This window comes from Cebidichthys violaceus, unplaced genomic scaffold (genome assembly GCF_023349555.1).
Source record: "Cebidichthys violaceus isolate CVI_PGR_0920_01 unplaced genomic scaffold, fCebVio1.0.p SCAF_12, whole genome shotgun sequence".
Classification (NCBI taxonomy): Eukaryota; Metazoa; Chordata; class Actinopteri; order Perciformes; family Stichaeidae; genus Cebidichthys; species Cebidichthys violaceus.
The window spans coordinates 8,822,702-8,844,337 of record NW_027176285.1 but is presented as its reverse complement, the minus strand read 5'-3'; the positions used below and the strand labels follow the sequence as shown (position 1 = coordinate 8,844,337).

Here is a 21,636-nt window from a genome sequence, read left to right as displayed (position 1 = left end):
CATCACATGTAAAAAAAAAAAAAAAAAATGTTTGAAAGGCTACTTTAGAGCTGTAGGCATCACTAACTTAAATGATTGACATGTACATTGAACCCAAAGCTTCCACTAATAATGCATTTGGTAAACGCCATCCATTCCTCGCTGCTGTCCGGGCCAGGTTTTGATACAGCGCCGCCACTTGCCGGAGCACTTGGATTGGCTGAAGGAGCAAGGTAGCCCGCAGAGACCGCTCCTTCCCCCGGATCAGTCCCGTCAGTGGAGCGCGAGGCGCGGCGCACTCACACACGGCTCACACACACTGATCGACACGCGTGAGAGAGTGGACTCACCGGAGGACTCAGATTCCTGTGTGTGGGACTAATCGGAGCATGAATTTCTCATCAAGTCATCGATCCACACCTCTAGACAAACCAAGTGAACCTTTTGAGGGAAAAGCAAACGGGGACAGATTTTAATGCAACATCCTTCCTGACGGAGGACGATGCACCCGCCTCTTGTTCCTTAAACTGTCACAGTTTTACATGACTGCGAAAACACAGCGCTGGATATATTTTCTGCAAAGACAATTTTTTTTTTTTTTTGGCGCTCGGAGTTTTTGAGGGGTGACATTTCGACTGCAGCGCACAACAACGAGCGACACTAGTGCGTGTTTGAGCGCAATTTCTCAGTGACTCGGACTTGCCTCAGAGCGGAGTTTGACTCCTCATCATGGGGCACGGTGCACAGACTGACAGAGAGAGAGGAAGAGTGCCGAGATCCTCGCCTGAGATGCTGACCGTGTCTTGGCTTTTGCTTCTTCTCCTGATGGATATCGGAGTGGCTCAAGGTAAAGTCAAAAGTCTTTTATTGACCTGTGAACTTGGCTTTACTCTCTGTAAAAGTTGTGTAAACTCCTACATGCTACAGCAGAGGTGAAGTTAGTCCACTCACACTGTTTGTTGAAAAAAATACAACAGCCACCCAAGTCACCAAGAAGGAATAAGTCATGATAGTGCAGGCTAAATATGGAGACATGACAAACAAGCTCAAATGAACTCTAATATGGAAAATCATGATGGAAAAAAGGTGAAAAATCACCAGTTTAAATCAAGAGATTGAATGTTGCTTATTTCAGTTGTGTAAACCACAATTGTCATTTGTAAACAGAACCAGTCCCACTATCACATGCGTGTCTATAGGAAAATAAATCAAGAAGTGCTGTAGTTTGTTTGTTTATTTATTTTGCAGGGACAATGCACACCAATCAACAGTGAAACTGTAGGTGAGCCAGAGTTAACCAGAGAGGTTTTCATCTGCTGTCCCCGGCCAGATGTTCAAAGGCTGCCTAAAAATTACAAAATTTAAAATAAAATGAAATTAAAATTCATAGATAGACAGTAACGTATAGACAAAACCACCAAGAAGCACTGTTGTGCTCCGACAGAGATACCATCACAATGAAATTGAGCCCATATTTAGGTTGCTCGTTTTACATTCAACCCAAATTGACCCTTAAATATACTTGTGCACAAATGTATTTACTACAATAAAAATGGCCTACTCTATATCATATTACAGGAGGTATAATATAATACAAACTGTAATTATTATGAACCAAATTATATTTAAATTCTGACACATGGCCCAGTTCCTACTGCTATGCATTTAGTTTTAATGTGGACATCTGCTCAAACCCTCTAGAGGATGTTCATTCATTTGCTTTCCAGTTTCCAGTTTTAAACAATAGTTTTAAACAATAGTCCACAAAATTATTAATTTTTGAGCCATCTTGTTTTAATGCACATATTAATAGTTTCCTTACAAAGTTAGATGTTCATTCCTTGGATACAAGCTCATCCTTTTGTTGATGATTATTGTGAAAGTCCAGTGAAGCTATTACAACTATTTAATAGTCTTGACCGTTGCTAAGAAGACGGGTCTTTATTAGCATTAAACAATCTGTATGTTTTTATAGACGGAGTGTTGGAGTTTCTAAGGGCCATTTTCATTTTCACCACACATATAATCAGTTTTAATTTCTCTCTGTAGAACCTTTTCTATTTTTTTTTTTAAACCTTCAGTGTTTTCTCTAGCTTTTTTCCCACAGAGTAGACTCGTCTGTTGAAAGATGTTTTTCCGTAAATCATTCTAGCTGTCAGTTATGAAGAGCATTGTGATAATGCCACAACACCTGAAGCCATTTACTTAATCTGCTCCCTCCTGAGTGGGGATTGTCTGTCAAACAAAGGGGGCTAGGAGGAAGCCATCTGTGTGAGGGTGAATGTTCAGTATGTGTTTGTGCATGTGTGTCAGATGCCAGATGAAGTGTGCATGCCTCTGGTAGGTGGTCTGCCTGCTCTTATTGGAATGAACTGTGGCTGCTGAATAACGTGATGAGATGGGAGGAAATGAGCAGATTCTCGGTTTGCAGACAGAGCTCTGTGAGGAAAGGCTTACAGTATCCGATTTTTCAATGATCTCACATGTTTTTTTGGAAAGTTAAGGCTGCTCATGTGAGAGCAACACTAGCTTAAATTGGAGGTCCAAGCACATATCCTAGACAGGTATGGGGGTCTGTGAGCAACCTTATCTAGCTGCTCCAGACCTTCATCTCACTCCTACATAGTTAATGAGCAAAAGAGGGAGAGGAAGAATAAAAAACAGCACAGGTCCGGTTTCTGAAGGGCAGGGTGAGATGACATAATACCCATTCCAAAACCCCAGAGAGCCCTGTGTCATTGACTAGATGGGAATACGAACAAGGTCCTTCTCTGTCCATTAAGGAGTCGATACAGCAGGAGAACATTGTTTGAGACTAATTAATGGGCCCGCTATTTTTGGGCACTGATGAGCTCTACACATTTCCAAATCGCTAGAGAGTCACTTCTTCAGTGTAAAACTACTGGTGATTAAAGTGGCTCACTTACCAGGGAGCTCGTCGTACAACCAACTCGTTTCTGCATGTTTTGGTTTAAACTCATTTGAACACATTTCAATATTTGTATCCTTACTTTGGGTACATTTCTTCAGACCATTGTAGTTTGTTTTTACTTTACTTCCTGACTTTACCTTTTGAGAGGACTTGCTCTCACCCCATCTACAGACAGAAGTGAGCGCTGGGAAATGAGAGTGCTCATTAACCTGCTGAACTCTTGACAAAGGAGACAGGTTGAGACAGATATAAGCTGGGAGCTGCCAGAAAGGTAGCTGGGAGCTCTGTGACAGTAGCTTGATTGGAAACCCTTGGTGCAAGAACAGATGTACTCCGGGTATTTCCAGCACAGCAGCAGAGCTGTACAGTATGTGTAGTGTCCATATCCGTGTGCAGTTGTTATGGGAATATGTGCAATACTTCCTCCTGATGATATCTGGTAAAAAGAACGCAAGATATGTTTAGAAAAAGTTTTTCTTTTTAGGGGGGAAGTAAATGTAAAGACAGTTCCTAGTTCTGCTGGGTTGATCTGAAATATTAGAATTTGTTATCTATCAAACAGAGACCAGTGAATCAGGGGAAAAAGCTGCACTGTCTTTATTGATTTCATATCAAATTTGCTTCAGGGAGGACATATGGGTTCACAGAGGATTTCTAAACCCTCTGCAAATAGAGACAGTTTTCTATTTTAAATGTATTGTGAGAGAGAGAAAATAAAATGTTTAGGTGTTCCTCTTTATGGATTTCTACCAATAATACCTGAACACTGACATGTCTATATTGTATATTGTTAGGCAGTGGTTACAATTATAAAGTCCCACCCAGGGTAGTGGCCTTCCTGGGATTAGTTCTGTTTTTCCATAATGCTGCTCCTCCTATTTTACTATGTTCCTGTCTCTGCCGCTTTCCCATTTTCTGATGATGTGCCTTCTGAGGATTGTTTTTGGGAGGGAAACGTTAAAGGCACCTCATTATATATGATTTCTAAAATATGGTGACTCAGTGCACAGTAAGACGTTGCTATTTTCCACACGCGACACTCCCTTTGAGACTGATCTGAGCGTTGCTTTAAGAGTGCAGGTAAACGTGAATGTTATTTCTATCATTATTATTCTAACTGGCTTCCCTGCGGCCCGACAACTGGCTGCTCGGGGGCCGCTAACATTATAACCACTGCGGTCATTCTATAAACAGGGCTTCTATGCACAATGAGCACATTGTGCGTAAGGAGCAGTGTTTATAAATTACCCTCTGTGATAGCTCTTTGCCAGCATCCATGAGCTGGCCATATGATGCACTTACAGTCGAGCAATTTTAGGTAATTGAAGGAAATTGATATTCAGTAGCATACTCCCTACGTACAGGTGAAGGAAGAGGTTAAAGTAAACAGTGTGTACAGTATGGTCTGACAGTGCTGAGTGGGGTCAGAGGTGCTTGCCGGCTGCCAGCTGAGCCCACAGACGGAGCGTGGAAGTGAGTGATAATTACTGTGGAAAGTGTCTGCTGCTGAACTTGCCTCCCTGCTCCACTTGATGTCATATACTATTGTTATGATGGCAGAAAATATACATGGTGCTATTTTGGGGCTGGGCCCAGTTCTGCAGTCACCTGCTGGAGGACGATATTGTGATGTGTTGTCACTGACATTGTAGCCAGGATTTTAGAACTACTGCGGTCAGATCAAACTTCCCTTTAGTGCAACCCCACACGGCACACCTCAGAAATGTTTGACCAGCCACCAAAAACAGCTTTTGAAATATTCTGAATATTTTAGATTTTTACTTTACCAAATCATTCACTTTTCACTTACAATGTCTGTGTATTTTATCTCCCTTTTATAATGCTCTAACTTCAGTTTCAGAGCTTTCTCTAATCTGATATAATAGTGGTAGATAAATTCTAAAATCTTGTATTATAATACTTGAGCGTAATTTATTAAATGTAGCCTGAAATGATAAGTTAAAACAGTGTTTAATCTGTGTGTAATTACAACATTTAAATGGTGTTTAAGAAACTCCCTGGAACCTCAGTTTCAACAATACTTCTGATGGATAAGGGCCTTGCTGTCAATGACCATGCACCAGATTTTAGTGGGTCCCTCAAGCAATTAAGTTTATTCTACATGTTTATGCTCTCTGACCAGCCGAGTGGAAGGATGCCTCTTCCAGTAAAATAAACCTGAAAGCTTTGTTTTCTCTCTCACTGACATTTTTTATTTGTTGCTCTCATATTTTAGGCATTGTGAAACCAGAGCTTTGCAAAAAAGAACTTGACTGTTGGGGAGTGTAATACTGATTTAAAATCTCCCCTCCTCCCAGAGAGGGCGCAGAAAGGAAAACAATTGCAGTTGTGAGAGTTAGAAGAAGAGGGTGATCGCAAGGACACACAAGAGGCAAATGGGACAGAAAGATTAGTGGCGAGGAGTGGACAGGAAGCTGGAGGAGAGAGAGAGAGAGAGAGAGAGAGAGAGAGAGAGAAGGGTAAAAGCAAGATATGGAGTGAGGACATGGATGGACAGGGGAGGAGAGGAGAGTGTGTCATTAATCACCCCATGTGACACTCTCAACTACAGGGGAGCTTCGCAGTGCAACATTCACTTCTATTAGCAGTCCATTAGCAGAGCCCGGCACAAGTAGCAGCACTTGACGGGCAGGCCTGTGCCAGAATGGCTGACCTGTGTCTTGACACAATGTTTGCTGCACCACCTAGATAGTGTGTGTGTGTGTGTTTGCTAAGAGTTTCTGTGAGAGTAGGGTAAGTCAAAGTGCACCACAGGGCATGCATTACTATTGTGGTAAGTTTAGCTTTTTAGGCTTTGGATGACAAATTAAAATAATTGTGTAAAAAGGTCCCACTTTCAATTACGCTACTGGATCAGACAGGGCATAATGATTGCAAAGATGATGATGATGGTGGTGGTGGTGGTGACCTGATTTCCTACCTGCGATATCCGCTCTGCCAAAAATGGCTCTTCAAAGTTGAGATGGCTGATGCATTAGAGGTACAGTCATATCCCATTCAAAGGCTTGTTGGCCTCTTACTAGCCAAGAGCCCGGTGATTACAGGATCTCAGCCAAGGGGGGAAGGGGGTGGGGACCACTGTCCCTGCTCTTGATCTACAGTTCATTTATGATTAGAGATCAGAGCCAACAGTCAGAAAATCAGGGGTTGAGGGTGGGGGGATAGAGAGGAGGACCAGAGCCAAAGGGGGAGAGAGAAGTGATTACGAGTTAAGTGGCCCTTCCCATGCCATTATAAGCAGCAGGGCTGACAGAGCACATCATGAGTGAGCATAAGTACACACTCCACTTCTGCCCTTTAATTTGGCATCATGGCCTCCCCCCTGGTGCTCAAACCACTAATGTCCTTCTACATTTTTGTGTTCCTAACAGGAAATCAGTCAAGGGCATGTCATTACAAACACAGGTAAATAGGAGTATGAATCTCTAAATGATAGTAGGCGGAAGGAAGTTTAACCTTCATAGTTTTCTCTGTATTTTTGTTTTAAATGTATACTCTTTTACTAGTCCTGCTTGTTTAGTAATATAGTCCATATATATCTGCTTTTCGTCATGTTTGTTATATAATTGTGTGATAATCGTCATCATAATTTTTCTGATGTAATCCTCAGTGGACGCAGCAAAAACGAATGTCCTGTACTGTTGCCATACATGCTATTCTACCTTGCAAAGAGGATTAGGGTACAAAATAGACAGAGTTAGGGAGGATTTAAGATGGTGTTGGAATGCTGCTGCTATGCACACAGACAATATAAAAAGCTCAAAGTGCTGATGAAAGGCCGAGTCAGTGGGAATGCTGTTATTTCCCCAATGTCCTTTAACAGTGTTCCTCGCAGTCTTGGTTCCCCGGCCCAGCGTGGAACATGGAGCAGTCTTGCAAGCTTCTACATAGCAAGCACAGTCCTAGCATGAAACAGCCCGAAAACAGGAGCTCCAACAGTAGGCCAGAAATTTAGGGCAAACATGCCCTGCCTGCAGTTTGAAGGTGTGAGATAATCCTAGCTTATCTCAGTCATTACATATCTATGGGGCCATGAAGCGGCACTGGTCAAAAATTGAGGTATGAATTAAAGAGAAAGTTCAACATTTTGGAAAATGTGCATATTCGCTTTCTTGAGAATTAGATATGAAGTTTGATACCACTCTCGCATCTGTAAGTTAAATATAAAGCCACTGCCAGCAGCGCTTAGCACAAAGACTGGAAACAGAGGGAAACAATTAGCATGGCTCTGTCCAAAGGTAACAAACTAGCCATAAGTAGGGAGCTTTAGGGGTGCTGGTAGTTGGATTTGATACTTAATAGTAGTACTTAATAATAATAATAATTATTATTATAAGTATTGGGGGGAGTGTAACATGTTTTCCTACCTTTAACCAGAGCTACTGCCAATCACCCAAAAGTCCAGTAACTGAGTGAAACTAAGATTGTCCTACCTACAGTTTATACTGTACATAAGTCAAACTACACACAGAGGCATCTCTGAAAACAACATCCACAATGTGTTGTTAAGTAAAAAACCTACTTAAAACAAATTAAGACATTGACACTTTGATAGGTGATGAGATCATTCAAAGACAGAAAGAGAAAAATCCGCCTTGAGCACGAATATCTCTTTCAATCCTCTGCCGCCACCGGGGCACCTTTGATGGTAAAGCCAGGTTATATGTTCGGGTCTGATGAGAAAGCGGAACGCACCACTGAGGCGGTAATGAGTGAGATGATATCAATGGTGACTCATAACACCTGAGTCACACATGCAGCATTGAGGCTTTGGCAATCACCTGAAATTTCACATCTCTATGGAAATCCAGCCTGCTCTCCAGAATGGAAATCCAGCTGCTATCTTTCCCTCTGTTCTGACTCTGATTGACAAAGCTAAACCCTTAATCCTGGCTTTGCCCTGTCTTGTGCTCCGAGCCGGAGCCTCACGAGTGGAATGGGACTAAAGCAAATGTATAAAAGCCCTCATGAAGAATAAGAACGCCATTCATCTGTAATATGTCATTGTATTTTGTCAAACTCTCTAGTGGACACATCCTTAGACACATTTTATGTACCTGCAGACTGAATCGTTTACTTCATTTTGTTGCTGAACGTGTCACATCTCTGTATTGTGAAGTGCGGTGGTGGTTTCCAGACGCTGCACTAATGTCTGGTTGGTGAGGGTTGTGGTTCATGTATGTCAGCAGAACAGAGAGAGAGAGAGGGTAAGGAGGAGGGGGGGCAGGTATGGGACCACTGGTCCCGACTGAAACATGAGAGCAGGAGACCCACGCTCCCCATTTCCTGTCTCCACTTTATCAGCATCTTGCTCTCTGTTATTTCTGTGCTCTTAAAGCATCCGATGAAAGCCTTGCCACAGATAAATGTTTGTGCCTCCTTGTTTTTTATGGGGCTCAAATGAGGGACTTTATCAGCCTGCCCCCACCCCCTCCTACATAGTCTTCTTTCTTTTTTTCCCCCCATTCCTGTGTCTGCTTTGAGATGCCACAAGAGAAGTTATAGCCTCTGGTTTACATTACGGCTCCTTTGAGATGGGCTTGGGACTTCTAAAAGGACAATGCTTGTTCTTGTTCTTCTAAAGGAATACATTTTTACAAGACATTAGGGAAAGGGCATGACAAAAGACGGATGATGTGACTAAACCACATTTGTGCTTACTAAGAAATAATTATTTCCACCTATAGATTTATTCAGATGTGGAGAATGAGAAGTTGAAAAGAAAGTCATGCTTGTCCTCACAGTCTACACCCTTTCACCTCTTATCACCTCACACAATATTTTCCTTTAGACTCGCATAATTCAGCCTGCTTCTGTTTTCTTAGCTTTCTGTATGAGCATGTGTGTGTGCGCGTGTTCTTGTTTGTCCCGATTGGTGGCACAGTGTGTGTGTGTGTGTGTGTGTGTGTGTGTGTGTGTGCGCGTGTGTGTTTATTCAATAATAACAGAGTCCGGGAAAGTCTGTTTCAGATAAATCTGTGTGAATACCAGACCATTCATCCCCAGGAAATCAATCTTTCTCATAATTCCCCTCATTTTTCTTCCATCTGTTATCTACAGAGCTGCCAAACAGACTTTTAAACAGAGCAGACCATTACCAGAGGGCAGAATTAAATGTGTGTCAGAATGCCAGTCTGTAAAGTTGTTGTTTTTACTGAGTTAAATGAGGTGCTAAATTAAAGCTTCACAATTGGTAAGCACCGTTGTATGATTAAACCCCCACCCTCCACGTACTCCAGTTGTCAAGAGCAGAGAAAAGTCAAAATGTGTGCTAAGAGTCAGGGATGTTTTTTAAAAATGATGCTGTTGAAAATCCTGCTTGACTGTTGGAGGTATGTGATAAATGGGTGTTTGTGTCTGTTTTTGCTAAATTACTCTGTACAAGTCTCAACAAACACTGGAATTCATCACCAGTATCATGGAAAACTTTTTATTTCCGCATTTAGGTCTTAAAGCAAAAGAAGAATTTCAGAGTTAAAGCCCCCTAACTCCACCACCATCATCGCGACCACCCCACTAACCTGAACACCCTACTGCGTGACCTCTTTTCTTCATTTTGGGCTTTGTTACTGCGAGTCCAGTAACGGTTTGCAACTCGAGATTGCTGCTGGGTGTCAGCACTTTCCTGTGTTTGTACAGCGTGTGTTTTCGAGCCTGTGTGTGTGTGCCATATCTCCACGATCAGTCCCCAGTGACTGGAGTACTGGCAGACAGTGTTTAACTGGGGCAGGCTCAATGGGTCTCATTTAAATGGGGCCCAGACAGAAGCCCCACAGTGAAGGGTTACTTTATGACTCCTAATATGTAAAGCACACTGTCAAAGCTGCTACAATTTTGCGTAATTGCCAGAAAAGGCAAAACTGTACTGTATTCTTCTACTTCAGGAATCTGTCAGGGAACCAAAAAACGCTGCTTATGTTTAAAATCTGCCAAATAAGAGGGTTCCACGTGGAGAATGAGTGACTGTGTGGTCTTTTGGTTTGTATGCATTCTTCAGTTAATGAATACTATGGAGATGAGGTTGATAATGACAGAAAGCAGTCTGCGCAGCTCCTAAAGTTCACTGCTGTAAATGTCAGAATTATTAATGAGCTCAATGTGTCAGTCCCTGCTTGTCCTACATGATGTTCTAACATAAAAAGAATTGAGCAAAGTCAAGTCACATTGACAAAATGCCTGCAGTACAGTGCATGCGTGTCCTTATCGGCTGAAAGAGTAGTCTAATACATTAGGAATTATGTACTCTACAATGAATGCAAATTTCCAAGTTGTGTCAGGGATTGGCAGCAGAGGAGAGCTTCCAGCTGTGCATTTGCCCCTTTCAAGGAGCTAACCAAACAGTAGGCAGAAGGTGAATAATGGATGTTGTTGTGATGAATGCTCTGAAATGCAGAGAGAGAGGGAAAAAAAATGCAGGAGCTTTTCCAAAACCAGGTCAAATGTCTGAATTGGCCCTGTTTTGTATACGGATGAGCATTCTCACTCGAAGTTCCCAGAGCAAACACAACTCTCGTTTGTTGTTTAACATCCACAGGCTCCAATCCGTTCAGCCATGTAACCTAAAAATATTGGTGGAGACATTTACCGTCACACGTATGCTGCTGTCAGACCTCACCTCCAGATTAGAATAATAAAGATAAGTACTATCACAACATGAAGGATCAGTTACTGCATTTACAAATACCCTTTCAAACCAATTAATACGTTTTCTATGTCCAGTATTACTACTACCATTATGAAAAGTGATCACAGTAAATTAATTGCGCACACGTATTTTTTTACTAGTAAGAAGTGGAGTTTTTTTGGTGTTATGCTGACCTGCCCATCAGCTTGGTGGGGAGTAACAGAGGAGGTTTTGTTGAACTGCTCTCCCTCAAGTCAAGTTAATGGAGAAATGAGATCTGAAGTTTGGAAAAAATGACCGAGCTTACTAAGATGACAGGCCTGTTTCTCTAATTCCAGACCTCAATAAACTATGACCCCATACAGTACACCAGCTGCACTGGAGTCAGCGCACCAACTGTAAACTGATACACCATAATGGCTTGCTGCAGATATGCTCGAGCATGTGCTGCGGAAACCGATAATTCAGTGGTGACACACTAGGCATAGGGGTTCCCATGGTTTTAGGCTGACGTGAGGTAAGCTGATCCTTCAGGTAAAACACTGAAGAGACGTGGAGGGGGAGGGCAACACAGGGTAACCTCTGCTGTGTAAAGGAAGGAGCAGCGCTCTGGTAAATCATACCTCCTGATGAGTTGCTTTCAGTAGCTGCTTGTTTAAATCCTACTGCGTGCATTCCTTAGCCGTCGCATTTACAAAGCTGCACATTACTAAATCATGGTAATTTTGTTTTTACAAGTCTGCAAAGGCTTACTAGCTTTCTGCTAGCCGCATTTTCTTTTCTTATCGCTGGTTTTCCATGCCAAATGTTTTATTTAGCAGCCTGCTCTAGCCCGAGACCTCGCCAACAAAAGCAGTGATAGCGGCCAAAGGAAGACGAAGGTGGAGAGGAGGAGGTGGAGACAAGGGATGAAATGAGACAGAGATAGCCACTCCTAAGCTGCATGGCTTTTACCCACAGGATGAGAGCATTTAGGATTCAGGCATATTACCCCACAGCTATTCTGGGCTGCTTTGTGTGGCTTTTTGTTCATGGGAAAGAGGTAAAAATCTGGTAAACAAATACAACAATGTTGAACAAACCAATGTGTTGTAAGGATTGGACAGCTTTGAGCATTACCAAATAACATAGTACATGCATGTTTCCCTCCCCGCGCAATTTCTTGGGAAATTTGACGGGGTAATTTGAGCCTTATTGTGTTGCTTTTCTGTGGAAAACCAGATACCAGCGCAACCTGGTTTGGGTTTTGACTGCTATTTTTCTTGTTGGCAGTTGTTTCCACATTGATTGAATTTGAGGGCGAGTGACATGAGAAACTCGAGCTGGAGTATTTACTCTGTAGCTTCCATTTTGGGTCTTTTGCCATAGTTTGTTTTAATAAGAGCTTGAGAGAATGCAGTATACTGTGCAAGGAATTTCGACGGGACATGTCAAATTTAAATCTGTGTCGGCGGTCACCGTTAACACGGGGCTTTGTCTGAAGCCAGTGGTCATGGACTCAAATGGATCGGTCAACGAGTGGGAGGACAAAAGTGATCAGCGCTTTGACGGATGTGTCACAATGAGGTGATGTAGCTGTCTAACATCAGTCGTTAAAGGTTTTCTCTGCTCAGCCTGTCACATCCAACTTACTTTTCTACCTATCTTTCCCCTTGGCTCTCTTCTCTTACTCTGTTAGAAGAAGCTGGGTGTTGGATGGAAAAAAAAGATAACGTCAAAGCCTACAAAGAGAGTTTTTTGTAAAGGTTTTAAAGATTATTTGTCACTGCGTGGCCCCAGTTACACGGAGACAAACTATGTCCTTTGTATCAGGGTGGTCTCTTGGGAGTGAAGCAGACATTTTAATTCAATCAGCTGCAAACAGCAATAATCCCCCCCTCCCTCCTAAAACTCACTCATCTCACTTCAGTGATACAATTACGAGCTGAGCTGCATTGGCCATCTTGTTGTGATTATATGTGTTTACATGGGAGGGAGGTGTTTACTGTGGAAATTGTGGCCCTGTCCTGCTGCCCATTTAGCTACTGGAGAAAAAGAGCTGCTGCGAGATTTAATTTATTTATCGTCTCTGGGGCAGAGTGATAATTATTCTCTAACTAGCATTACATTTGTGTGTTCCTGAGTCCTTGAGAGTCTTGAGATGAGCGGCTCCAACTGTATTGAAAAACGGCTATAATGTCCAGACGCAAGGACACATGGATGGATGTGCTTGTATGTGAGGAGAGATCTATAGCATGGACTCTCAAGCAATAACTGAAATTCACTGTGTACTTACTTTTGCTTTTGATGCTTTGTATAACAATATGAAATATGGGCAGATTTGTGTTTGATTCACAGTATTTTGAAAAATCTTTAAATACTTAAAATCTATTTGATTAGGACTTATTTCTCTTTTTCATATAATATGCACTATAACTGTACTGAAGTTTAGTAGTGAAGTCTAATCTACAATGTACAAGGAAAGTACTATTAGAATACTTAGTCTAATATTCTATAAATAACCCCTGGATTTTATAGGGTCTTATTTGTAAAATTTCCTTTTTATGTAGCACAATGTAATCCAAATGGAGTAAAAGATGTAAGTAGTTTTTGAGTAATTGCATCCACAATCGGTCTCTTAAATTGCACAAGACTTTTGTAAAGAGCAAATCAAATCATTTGTCCTCCATTTCATATTTTTAAGTACCCGTCCACCACTGACTGGCCTTGTGTCGTCCCATTCTGGTGATAACATTGCCTCACTAATCTTACTGATGGTCACATTGCCTTTTCAGGCCCCAGCACTCTGTTTTATTGGTGTAGCATTATGCACAGTGTTTTGACCATTGTTTATTCCACAACATGCCACTTGTTATCTTCCGCAGCAAACGGCCATGTCTTTACCAGTCACGTCTGGCTTTTGTCTACATTCCTTTTTTCCACTGGATGAGCATCCATTTAGTGCAAGGGTCAGGGTTGTAATTGACAGCCACCACTAAACAAATCTGCCCGGCTCGGCGGTAGACCAACCCCACCTCCCGTCCCCTCCCGCTACTCTAATCTAACTAATGCACCCATGTGTGTGCTGGAAAGTGAATTAAGCATAGAAAACTCAATACCTGATCCATCTGACAGAGCTGCCTGCGTGCACATTAGCAGTTTCTCTGCAGCCTCTGTAATTGTATTACACAAGTTGGCCGCTCTAACGATCAGGCCTTACACACACTTACACACTTATACACACTCTCCCTGTTGTCGTTAATCGCTGCCTTCGCTGGCCCCGGAGGCGTGCAGTGGGCCAAGAACAGAGCGATCGAGAAGGAGGAGGATGAGGCGAGTAGTTCAGCCCTCCCTCAAGGCTGACATAAAATGAAATCTTGATACGTGTCTATGTGTGCGTGTACATGTGTGTTCTGAAATTGGTGCATTTCACAGCGTCTTCTTTTTTCTAAAGCTCTGTTGCTGGACTTTCTGTATCTGCCTCTTTGCCTTCTAATCAGTGCCTTTCTGGGCACTCCTGCTGCGTGGCCCTGTTTCTGTTTCTGCCTTCCACATATCCCAACGCCTGCTATCTGTGTACTGTCAGCAGTCCTGCCCCTTGCCAGAGACCACAGTGTGATAAAATGAGCTTACACTCTCCTCCTCTCCTCCCCGCTAATTTCCCTTGACCTATGCAGACCTATGCAGACCTATGCAAGGTTAGAAAACATCTCTCTGCTTAGTATTTTAACAGTATGCCGCAGCGAGCGGGAGCGAGGACTCAGGAGATGCTGATGTAATGACCAATATATTTGATCACATGATGTAGTAAACATATACCTGTGCTCCTTTACTGGACTTTATCAGTGAGAGCCCAGAGAAGGGAGGAAGAAAGGGAGGAGAACAAAAGGACTGAGAGGTTGATTAAAGGGGTTGTTGTGTTGATTTGCTGTGTGTTGCCATGCATGCAACCATCTTCTCTGACCTCACTAATGGAGACTTCAGTTAGAATCCGGGGAGAAGCTCTTTAAATTTTTATTCCTTCTAACAGGCTGATTTATAATGATGAGCCCCAGACTCTTCCCACCACAGCAGGGCATCACAAAGAGTCCAGGGAAGCGAGGGAACTATATATAGCGAGACCGTGGAGGGACTCGCTACAGGCATGATAGAAACCAGTAGATAGATGGTGAAAGATGACCTCCCCACATAGCCCAGCCCAAGGCTGACGATGTATAGATGCACTGTGTTGTCCGGGAGACCTCTGAGACCTCTACGTAACCACAAAGGTCACCCCCCCATTTTTCAAGTTCCCAGGGTCCAGTGATACCCTACCTGCCAGATGACACCCCAGGATCCAGACCAGTTTGTGTGCATGTGTAAAAGTCCCTCGGGGAGGACTTTTCAGAGAGTAGGTCATCAGATATGCCAGTGTGTGTGTGTGTGTGTGTGTGTGTGTGTGTGTGTGTGTTTACCGTATGCGTGCACGCGCACATTCGTTTGTGTGTGTCTGTGTGTGGGCACATAACGGGAGGAACAGGGAAGAGCTGGGATGGGCAGATTCATCACGCTTATCTGAAAGGTCACTCCGTCATTGTCGGACTGCACTTTACAGAACCTCCCTGTGGTCACCGCAAGGCACACTGATCCGAGAGAGACAGAAGGTGGAAAGGGTTGAAAGAGATTAGGTTAGCCTGGAAATGTTGCACCAGTTTGAAGGAAATTTCCAAAAGTCGGCAAAGAAAATGCAAATTTCCAACAACTGCCTCAATTTGCACACAATTACATTATCAAAATGGCACCTCTACCTCCTCTGGGACTCTTATTTCATGATATCTCATTGAGTTTTCCCAATGCATTTATGAATTTAGAAGTAGGTGCCACAACATGGCTTTTACTTTTATTTTTGATTCATTACAAATCTTTAACATTACTTTTATTTTTTTTTAAACGTTTATTCACAGTGTATGCAAAACCAGGTCAGTAAAAATCCCCCTATTGTGTAAAAATGAGGCAAGGAACGAGAATTGAGGGAACAATGTAAAAACAAATCAGTGGGAGCCTATGAAGGGGTTAATTATGTTTGGAAGCACAATTATCACTGGAGTGAAAAAGCTGTAGAGGTAGGAACTCGTCCTCCTGTGCCGACTGTGCACAAGCCAAATTTGTGAGCGACACTAATCCTACTGGTTCTGCTGGTTATCCCTCCTCCTCCCATCATCCCTCAGCAGGTATTCCCTCCCTGCCAAAGTTCCTTCTGTGACACCCATCCCCTGTTTTTCCCACCTCACCCTCCTCCTCACCTGCCCCTCCTCTAGAGCTCTGTTTGTTTTCACTGTTGTGTCTCGGTGACATTAGCCACAGTAATCCAATCGAAAGCTCCTCAGACCCCGAGCCGGATTCTGTGGGGTTGAGGCGTTTCCATGGGGATCTCATGGATTCCTAATTAAGCTCATTAAAGCTTGTTATTAAAGCTCGTTAAATCTCATCCTGACACGGTGGCGCAGCTCCTGGTGTCTTAACTTTACTAATTCGTACACTGATAACCCCATACACACTTACAAACATGCACACTCACACACAGAAGTCATCAGTATAATGCATTTTGGTGGGTGTAATTAAAGCTCTCCATAAGCCCTGCAGTTTTTCCTACTCCTTGGTTTGAACGGAATGACAAAAAGAGAAAAACAACGTATCATTCATGAATGACACGTTTGCCTCATGGGAGATATTTCAGTCAAGTGCAAGTCAGGAAAATAAGGAAAATCGTACTTTATTTTTTGCTCACACACACTGAATCATGTTACTGTGTGCCCCTTGACCTCGCTCTGAGTTTACACTTCAATTCCAAATATTGTTCTTCTGCTGAGAGGGAACAGTAAACCATGATGTATTTGGGGTCTTCAGGGGGCTGAGTGGAACAGTGTGTAAGTGTGTGTGTGTGTTGAGAGAGAGAGAGAGACAGAGAGAGAGAGAGAGAGAGAGAGAGAGAGGGAGGGCAAGAGAGACTCCTCTCGCAACCTGAATCAGCCCTTTGATGCTGACTGGCCTTGACATCAACAATGTGGCCTTTCACAGCCCTCACCCACCTCTGAGGAGCTCACTAAGAACACACACGTAACCAGTCTTTTTCTCTCTGCCACACTCTCTTTAGTTTTCAGCATTTATGTTTTGTAGCGTTTTGTGCCCATTCACAAAGCAACTGTCACTTGAGCTTGAAAGCAAAGAAAGCGTAGAAGGAAGAGGAGGACGCTGTTACATGGAGTGAGTTAAGAATTCAGAGCATTAGATTCAGCAGGAGACGTGCATTTTTCCCAGCAGAACCAACGAAGCTCAAAGATCTTGTTAAGTCGTCTGCACAAAATGTATTGTAAACACTAGAGAAAAGAAAGGATATTGAGCTGAGAATAGTGAAGAGTGGAATCGGTCAGGGCTAGAGGGACACATAAGACAGTGGATTTCTTACAGTAAGTGCCCCCTCACTTTTTTGTTTTTTCATTTGTTCCCCATTTGTTCTCTACTGCTCTTGTCATTCCTTTGACATGAAAGGGATTTCAGCTCTGAGAGTATTTTAAATGTATCCTGTGCCACAATGGCTGTGGTTAAACAGGCAGTCTGTAAATGAAGTCCATTCCAGATGGAAGTTGAAACACTCAAAGGGAGGTTCTGAAGTACGGCCTGCCGAGGGACGTCCATCATTGACATCACTGCTAATTTTGGTGACATACTCAGCAAAACATGCCCAGCTGTGTGTGAAAGAAATACATGAACTCAGTGTTTCCATGTGATTTTTTTTTTTCTTACTCCGAACTTTTCAACAGTTTACAAAAGCAAACGCTTATATTAAACATGTGTTTCTTTAACGCTCCATGTGTGAAAAGAATCGACTGTGATTGCGCTGACAAATGATGTTTCCAGTTGTGTGTCAGGCTCGTGGAACATAAATTCCCTGAACTTAATCTGTGTTTAATCTAGGCATGCTCTGATGGACTGTTAGCATTAATTAGCATTAGCCCTCCAATAATGCCGCTGCGGTAAGAGAGACGTTTATAGAGGTTGACATAACTTGACAGAGGTGAAGAACTGTCCCCAGGGCTGTGGCCTTCAGCGCGCTGTAATGAGATAATACAAGAGTGCAATGATTACGCTGACCTAGGGTGTGTGCTTCTCAATCATACACCAGTCCACTAAATGGAGATACTTATAATAATGTAGATGCATGCTACAAATTTATGTAAAAAAAAAAAAAATCTTTTCTGTTTTTTGTTTCCACTGACTTCTCTTCAAAACCAACAAGATTCTTGTGGTTAGGACATTAACTCTGTCTCTTCTGTCGCTCTCGAGTTAAACACATCTTACAGAGCATGCTATTTCCTGAAGAGGAATAGTTCCCTGTGATGAGGAGAGCTAAATGCATCCAGTCATTTCCCCCGCAGCATGAGTGTGTGTTTAGGTGATGGGTCGAACTGAGGATGTGGGCAGTCGCAGTACGGCCACTTTGGTGCCTCGCTGCCTGCATCCTCGGCCTCTTTGCCACGTGGACGCTGGGCGGTTGAAGCTGGTGTTTGTCTTTTTTTTCTCAATGATTGACTTGTGTGGTTAGGCCTCAGCCAAATGACTAACCTGAGGATGATTGGCGCCAGATGAAGAGTTGTGCCTATTGATCTGGAGTTTAGAGTTCTGATACAGAAACTCTTGATGACTCTTAGCTCTTTTACTTTTTAAAAACCACACTGCACATTGGTTGAGAGATGGATCTTGTCTGTATCCCTAGATACAGACAGATAGGCTCCATATAGAGGGCCCCTTTTTAGGATGAATTTAAGCTTTGAAATGGGTTTGTCATTAAATGCAGTTCTTACTACAGTTGCTTCTCTTCACGAACACCATTCAGCCATTTATAACATATATATTTAGAAATGTTGAAAATATGTGGACAGGATACATAAAACGTTGTAGCAATATTTTTTTTAGAGCAACAGAATGTGTGAAAAAAAGACTGCAACAATTAGATTTTTCCAATGTTTAATCAGTTAGGCTATCAAGTTAGTTAAAGCCATTTCCCACTTGGAATACAGTGATTACAGTAATGGCAACAGTGGACGTATAATCCTTCGGCTGCCCACTGATGATTTAGGGAATCTTGTTTTCTCAGCCAGTAAGCGCTTGGTCAAGCCAACTGCTGTCAGGGAGCCTTTGAGCTCCACCCAGCTGCCGCCTACCTGCATCCACAGCTTCAGTGGTCAAAGGCTCATATTCCAGTCTTTCTGTCTGAGGTGGTTTGCTTTGATAGTCAAGCCTGTTTACCGCTCCATGTCCTGGGGGCTAACTGGGCTCAGATCACCCTCAAATGAACTGAGGAGTGAGGGAAATATTCAACACAGCTGTGCTTACTCTTAGGGCTGGGGCCAGGAGAGACATGCTGCTGCGTTTTCAGGTACAGGGCAGGTCTCGCCTCTGATGCTGTCTTCAGAGAGCCTGTTTGCATTTATAAAAATGTTTGCTTGAATACGAAAATAAAGATTTCCCGGATGACGAGGGAAGGAAAGCAGAGAGAAAGTAAGCTGGATGTAGATAAAAGATTTTTTTTTAACAGGTAGGAAAGCAGCTAACCCAGTGGCTGCTAGGGAATATAGCAGCAACTCCACAGCAAATCAAAGGTAGTGGTACTCGGAAGACTCTAGTGGGCAAACTATCCTTGAGTAAATCTAGCCAGTCTCTCCCCAGAAGCTTAGATTAAGAAAGATGGTGTTGTGAATGTCGATACTGTAATTCTTTTTTTTTTTTGTGCCTCAGCTTGCCATATGTCATACGCAGGCTTGATGCTCAGTCCCAGTTGAATAACAGTCCCTCATCTTGGATGTCTTCCTCTTTCACTTTAAGATCCATGATGCGATGGGGATACATTCAGTTTCTGCTCTTTTCTCACTCTGTCAAGAGTTCTCTGAGCCAGCTTGGTGCTTTGACCAATTTAGCATTTCTGTGTGCCTGCACAACAGACCCAAGGCTGGCAGGAAGCTATATGAGTGGCACAGGGAGACTGCCGTGTAATGAATAGAGGGCATGGCTAGCTGTTTGGCAGGAGTGGATGGGAGGGGATCACATATGCTGTTAACTTGGGCAGCGTCAAGAATTATGTCAGGTAGTACATAAACAGCTTTGGCCTGCCAATAGTCAAAGCTCATCATGTTTCCTGACCAGTTGTGGTTTAGCAATAACGTGGGGCAGTCGTTCTGCATGTGTTTGTTCTGTATGACCATGCGTAGCCTGCTCTAATTATCAACCTATTCTCAATTCATGAGTATGGCCTTGCAAATTAATGCATATGCGTTCCAATGTTTGTTTGCCAAATTAAGGATTCATAATGTGACTTCGTAGTGTGCCTCCTCTACTCCTACCGTCTTTTCCCTCATTCTGTCTCATACACAAACCTAAGCTGAAATATACCGTACACAATGTAGGCTAATTTATGCTCCTACAATACTACACAAGAGGCTTATATCAGCTTCTGGTGTACAGTATGCTCCTGAGTTATCACCACGATGCATTTACAAGACTTACAGCTTGTCTGATTAATGCAAAACACGTTTAACAAATGCAAATTTTTGAAACTGGATTTCTTCCATTTTTTCTCTGAGCTTTCCAAAAGTGAATGTACTGCCCAGTAGAATATGGAGCAACTGTCGTCAAGAGAAGTGGAAAGTCATGAGCAAGCAGTGAGCAAAAACATGTTGTGAGTGTATCCTTACTGCCCACTGTGTTGCTGGCGCCCAAGCTGGCCCCCTGTTTGCGTGTGCATCCTGCACCCCTCTGCTTCAACGGCCCTCCTCGCGTTTCTCCATATTTCCACTAGTTCTTTCTGTCCAAGCTTTGCCTAGTGTGAGCTCTGGCAGGCCGGCCCTGCCCTGCCCCTCTCCACTCTGCTCCACTTCCTCCCCCTGGCTCGGTGGCCTGGCTGCCCGGCGGGGGCAGCCTGCTCACCTCTGGGGCAGCTGGCATGCCTGATGGTCCCATTCATCAGACCTGAGGGTGAGGGTTGGGGGCCACCGGTGGAAAGGGGGGTTGCATCGCAGGCCTTGTTGTTGACTTTATTGGGATAGTTATTAAATAAGCCATGATGACAGGGGAGGTGGAGGAATGCTTTCAACTCCCTCTGCAGGAGATGTCCTACACAAAGCCTTGGACTGGATAGATGTCGGCAAGGACGGAAGGAGGGAGGGACAGAGCAAGGCAAACAGTCATTTTGTGAGCTTGAAACACAGAGGGGGGGGGGGTGGTACTGGCAGGAAGATATATTTACCAAGACAGCGACTTTCAGAAAATGAATCGGGAATTTGAAGAAAAATGGAGCATTAGGGGAATATGCTGAGTTTTTAGGTTTAAGAGAGAGATCAAAGTTTGTCTTTTATAGACAGATGACTTGCCCTGGGTGAGGGGCCGGCGGCCCGCAATGTTGAGGCTGGTGGTTGAATGGCTGATGACTGAATGACAGAACCCCTCCTGAGATACGCCATTAACACACACACACACACACACACACACACACACACACACACACACACACACACACACACACACACACACACACACACACACACACACACATAGAGTCCATTGAGTGTCCCAGCAGGGGAAAAGACACAGCCTCTGGGCCAGGGGCCAGGGGAGGGATCCAAAGGGCAGCAGAGGTCTCCCCACAGTTTCAAATACAGCCAGCAGTTAACCATTGGCATGGGAAAATTCAGCCCTGTGCCTCCACAATCTCAGCTGCATTCAAGCCTAACAGTAGCGCATCCTTGTGTGAGAGCGCGAGAGAGAGAGGGAGAGAGAGAGATTCCCTTGACCCTAACCCTGCTCCACAGCTGTTGAACAAGGGAGGAAGAAAGCCGTAACACCAGAAAAAAAGAGAAGGACACAGAGAGAATGGACGGCAGAGATGAGAAAGCTTGAATTTAGTCCCTTGGGGCAAAATGAATCACTTACTGACATCCTCTTGGCTAGTCTCAGAAGTCTGGTTGTTCCGAACAGTGCTTGAAAAAAGTTTCATTCCGCTACATTTTATTGCCACATTTATCTTTCATTTCTTTGTTCTGGATTTTTATGCTAATTCTCTGAGGACCTT

General features: G+C 43.4%; 1 protein-coding gene across 4 annotated transcripts in view; it reads left to right on the top strand.

Moving 5' to 3' along the window:
* The first annotated feature begins 272 nt into the window (after nt 1–272).
* unc5cb (unc-5 netrin receptor Cb) overlaps nt 273–21,636 on the top strand; it is a 107,007-nt gene continuing 85,643 nt past the window's right edge. For all 4 annotated transcript variants that reach the window (XM_068706190.1, XM_068706189.1, XM_068706188.1 and 1 more), the window contains exon 1: nt 273–826. In XM_068706190.1, the coding sequence (XP_068562291.1) occupies nt 709–826 (118 nt within the window). In that variant the 5' untranslated portion in view covers nt 273–708. The remainder of the gene's footprint in view (nt 827–21,636) is intronic.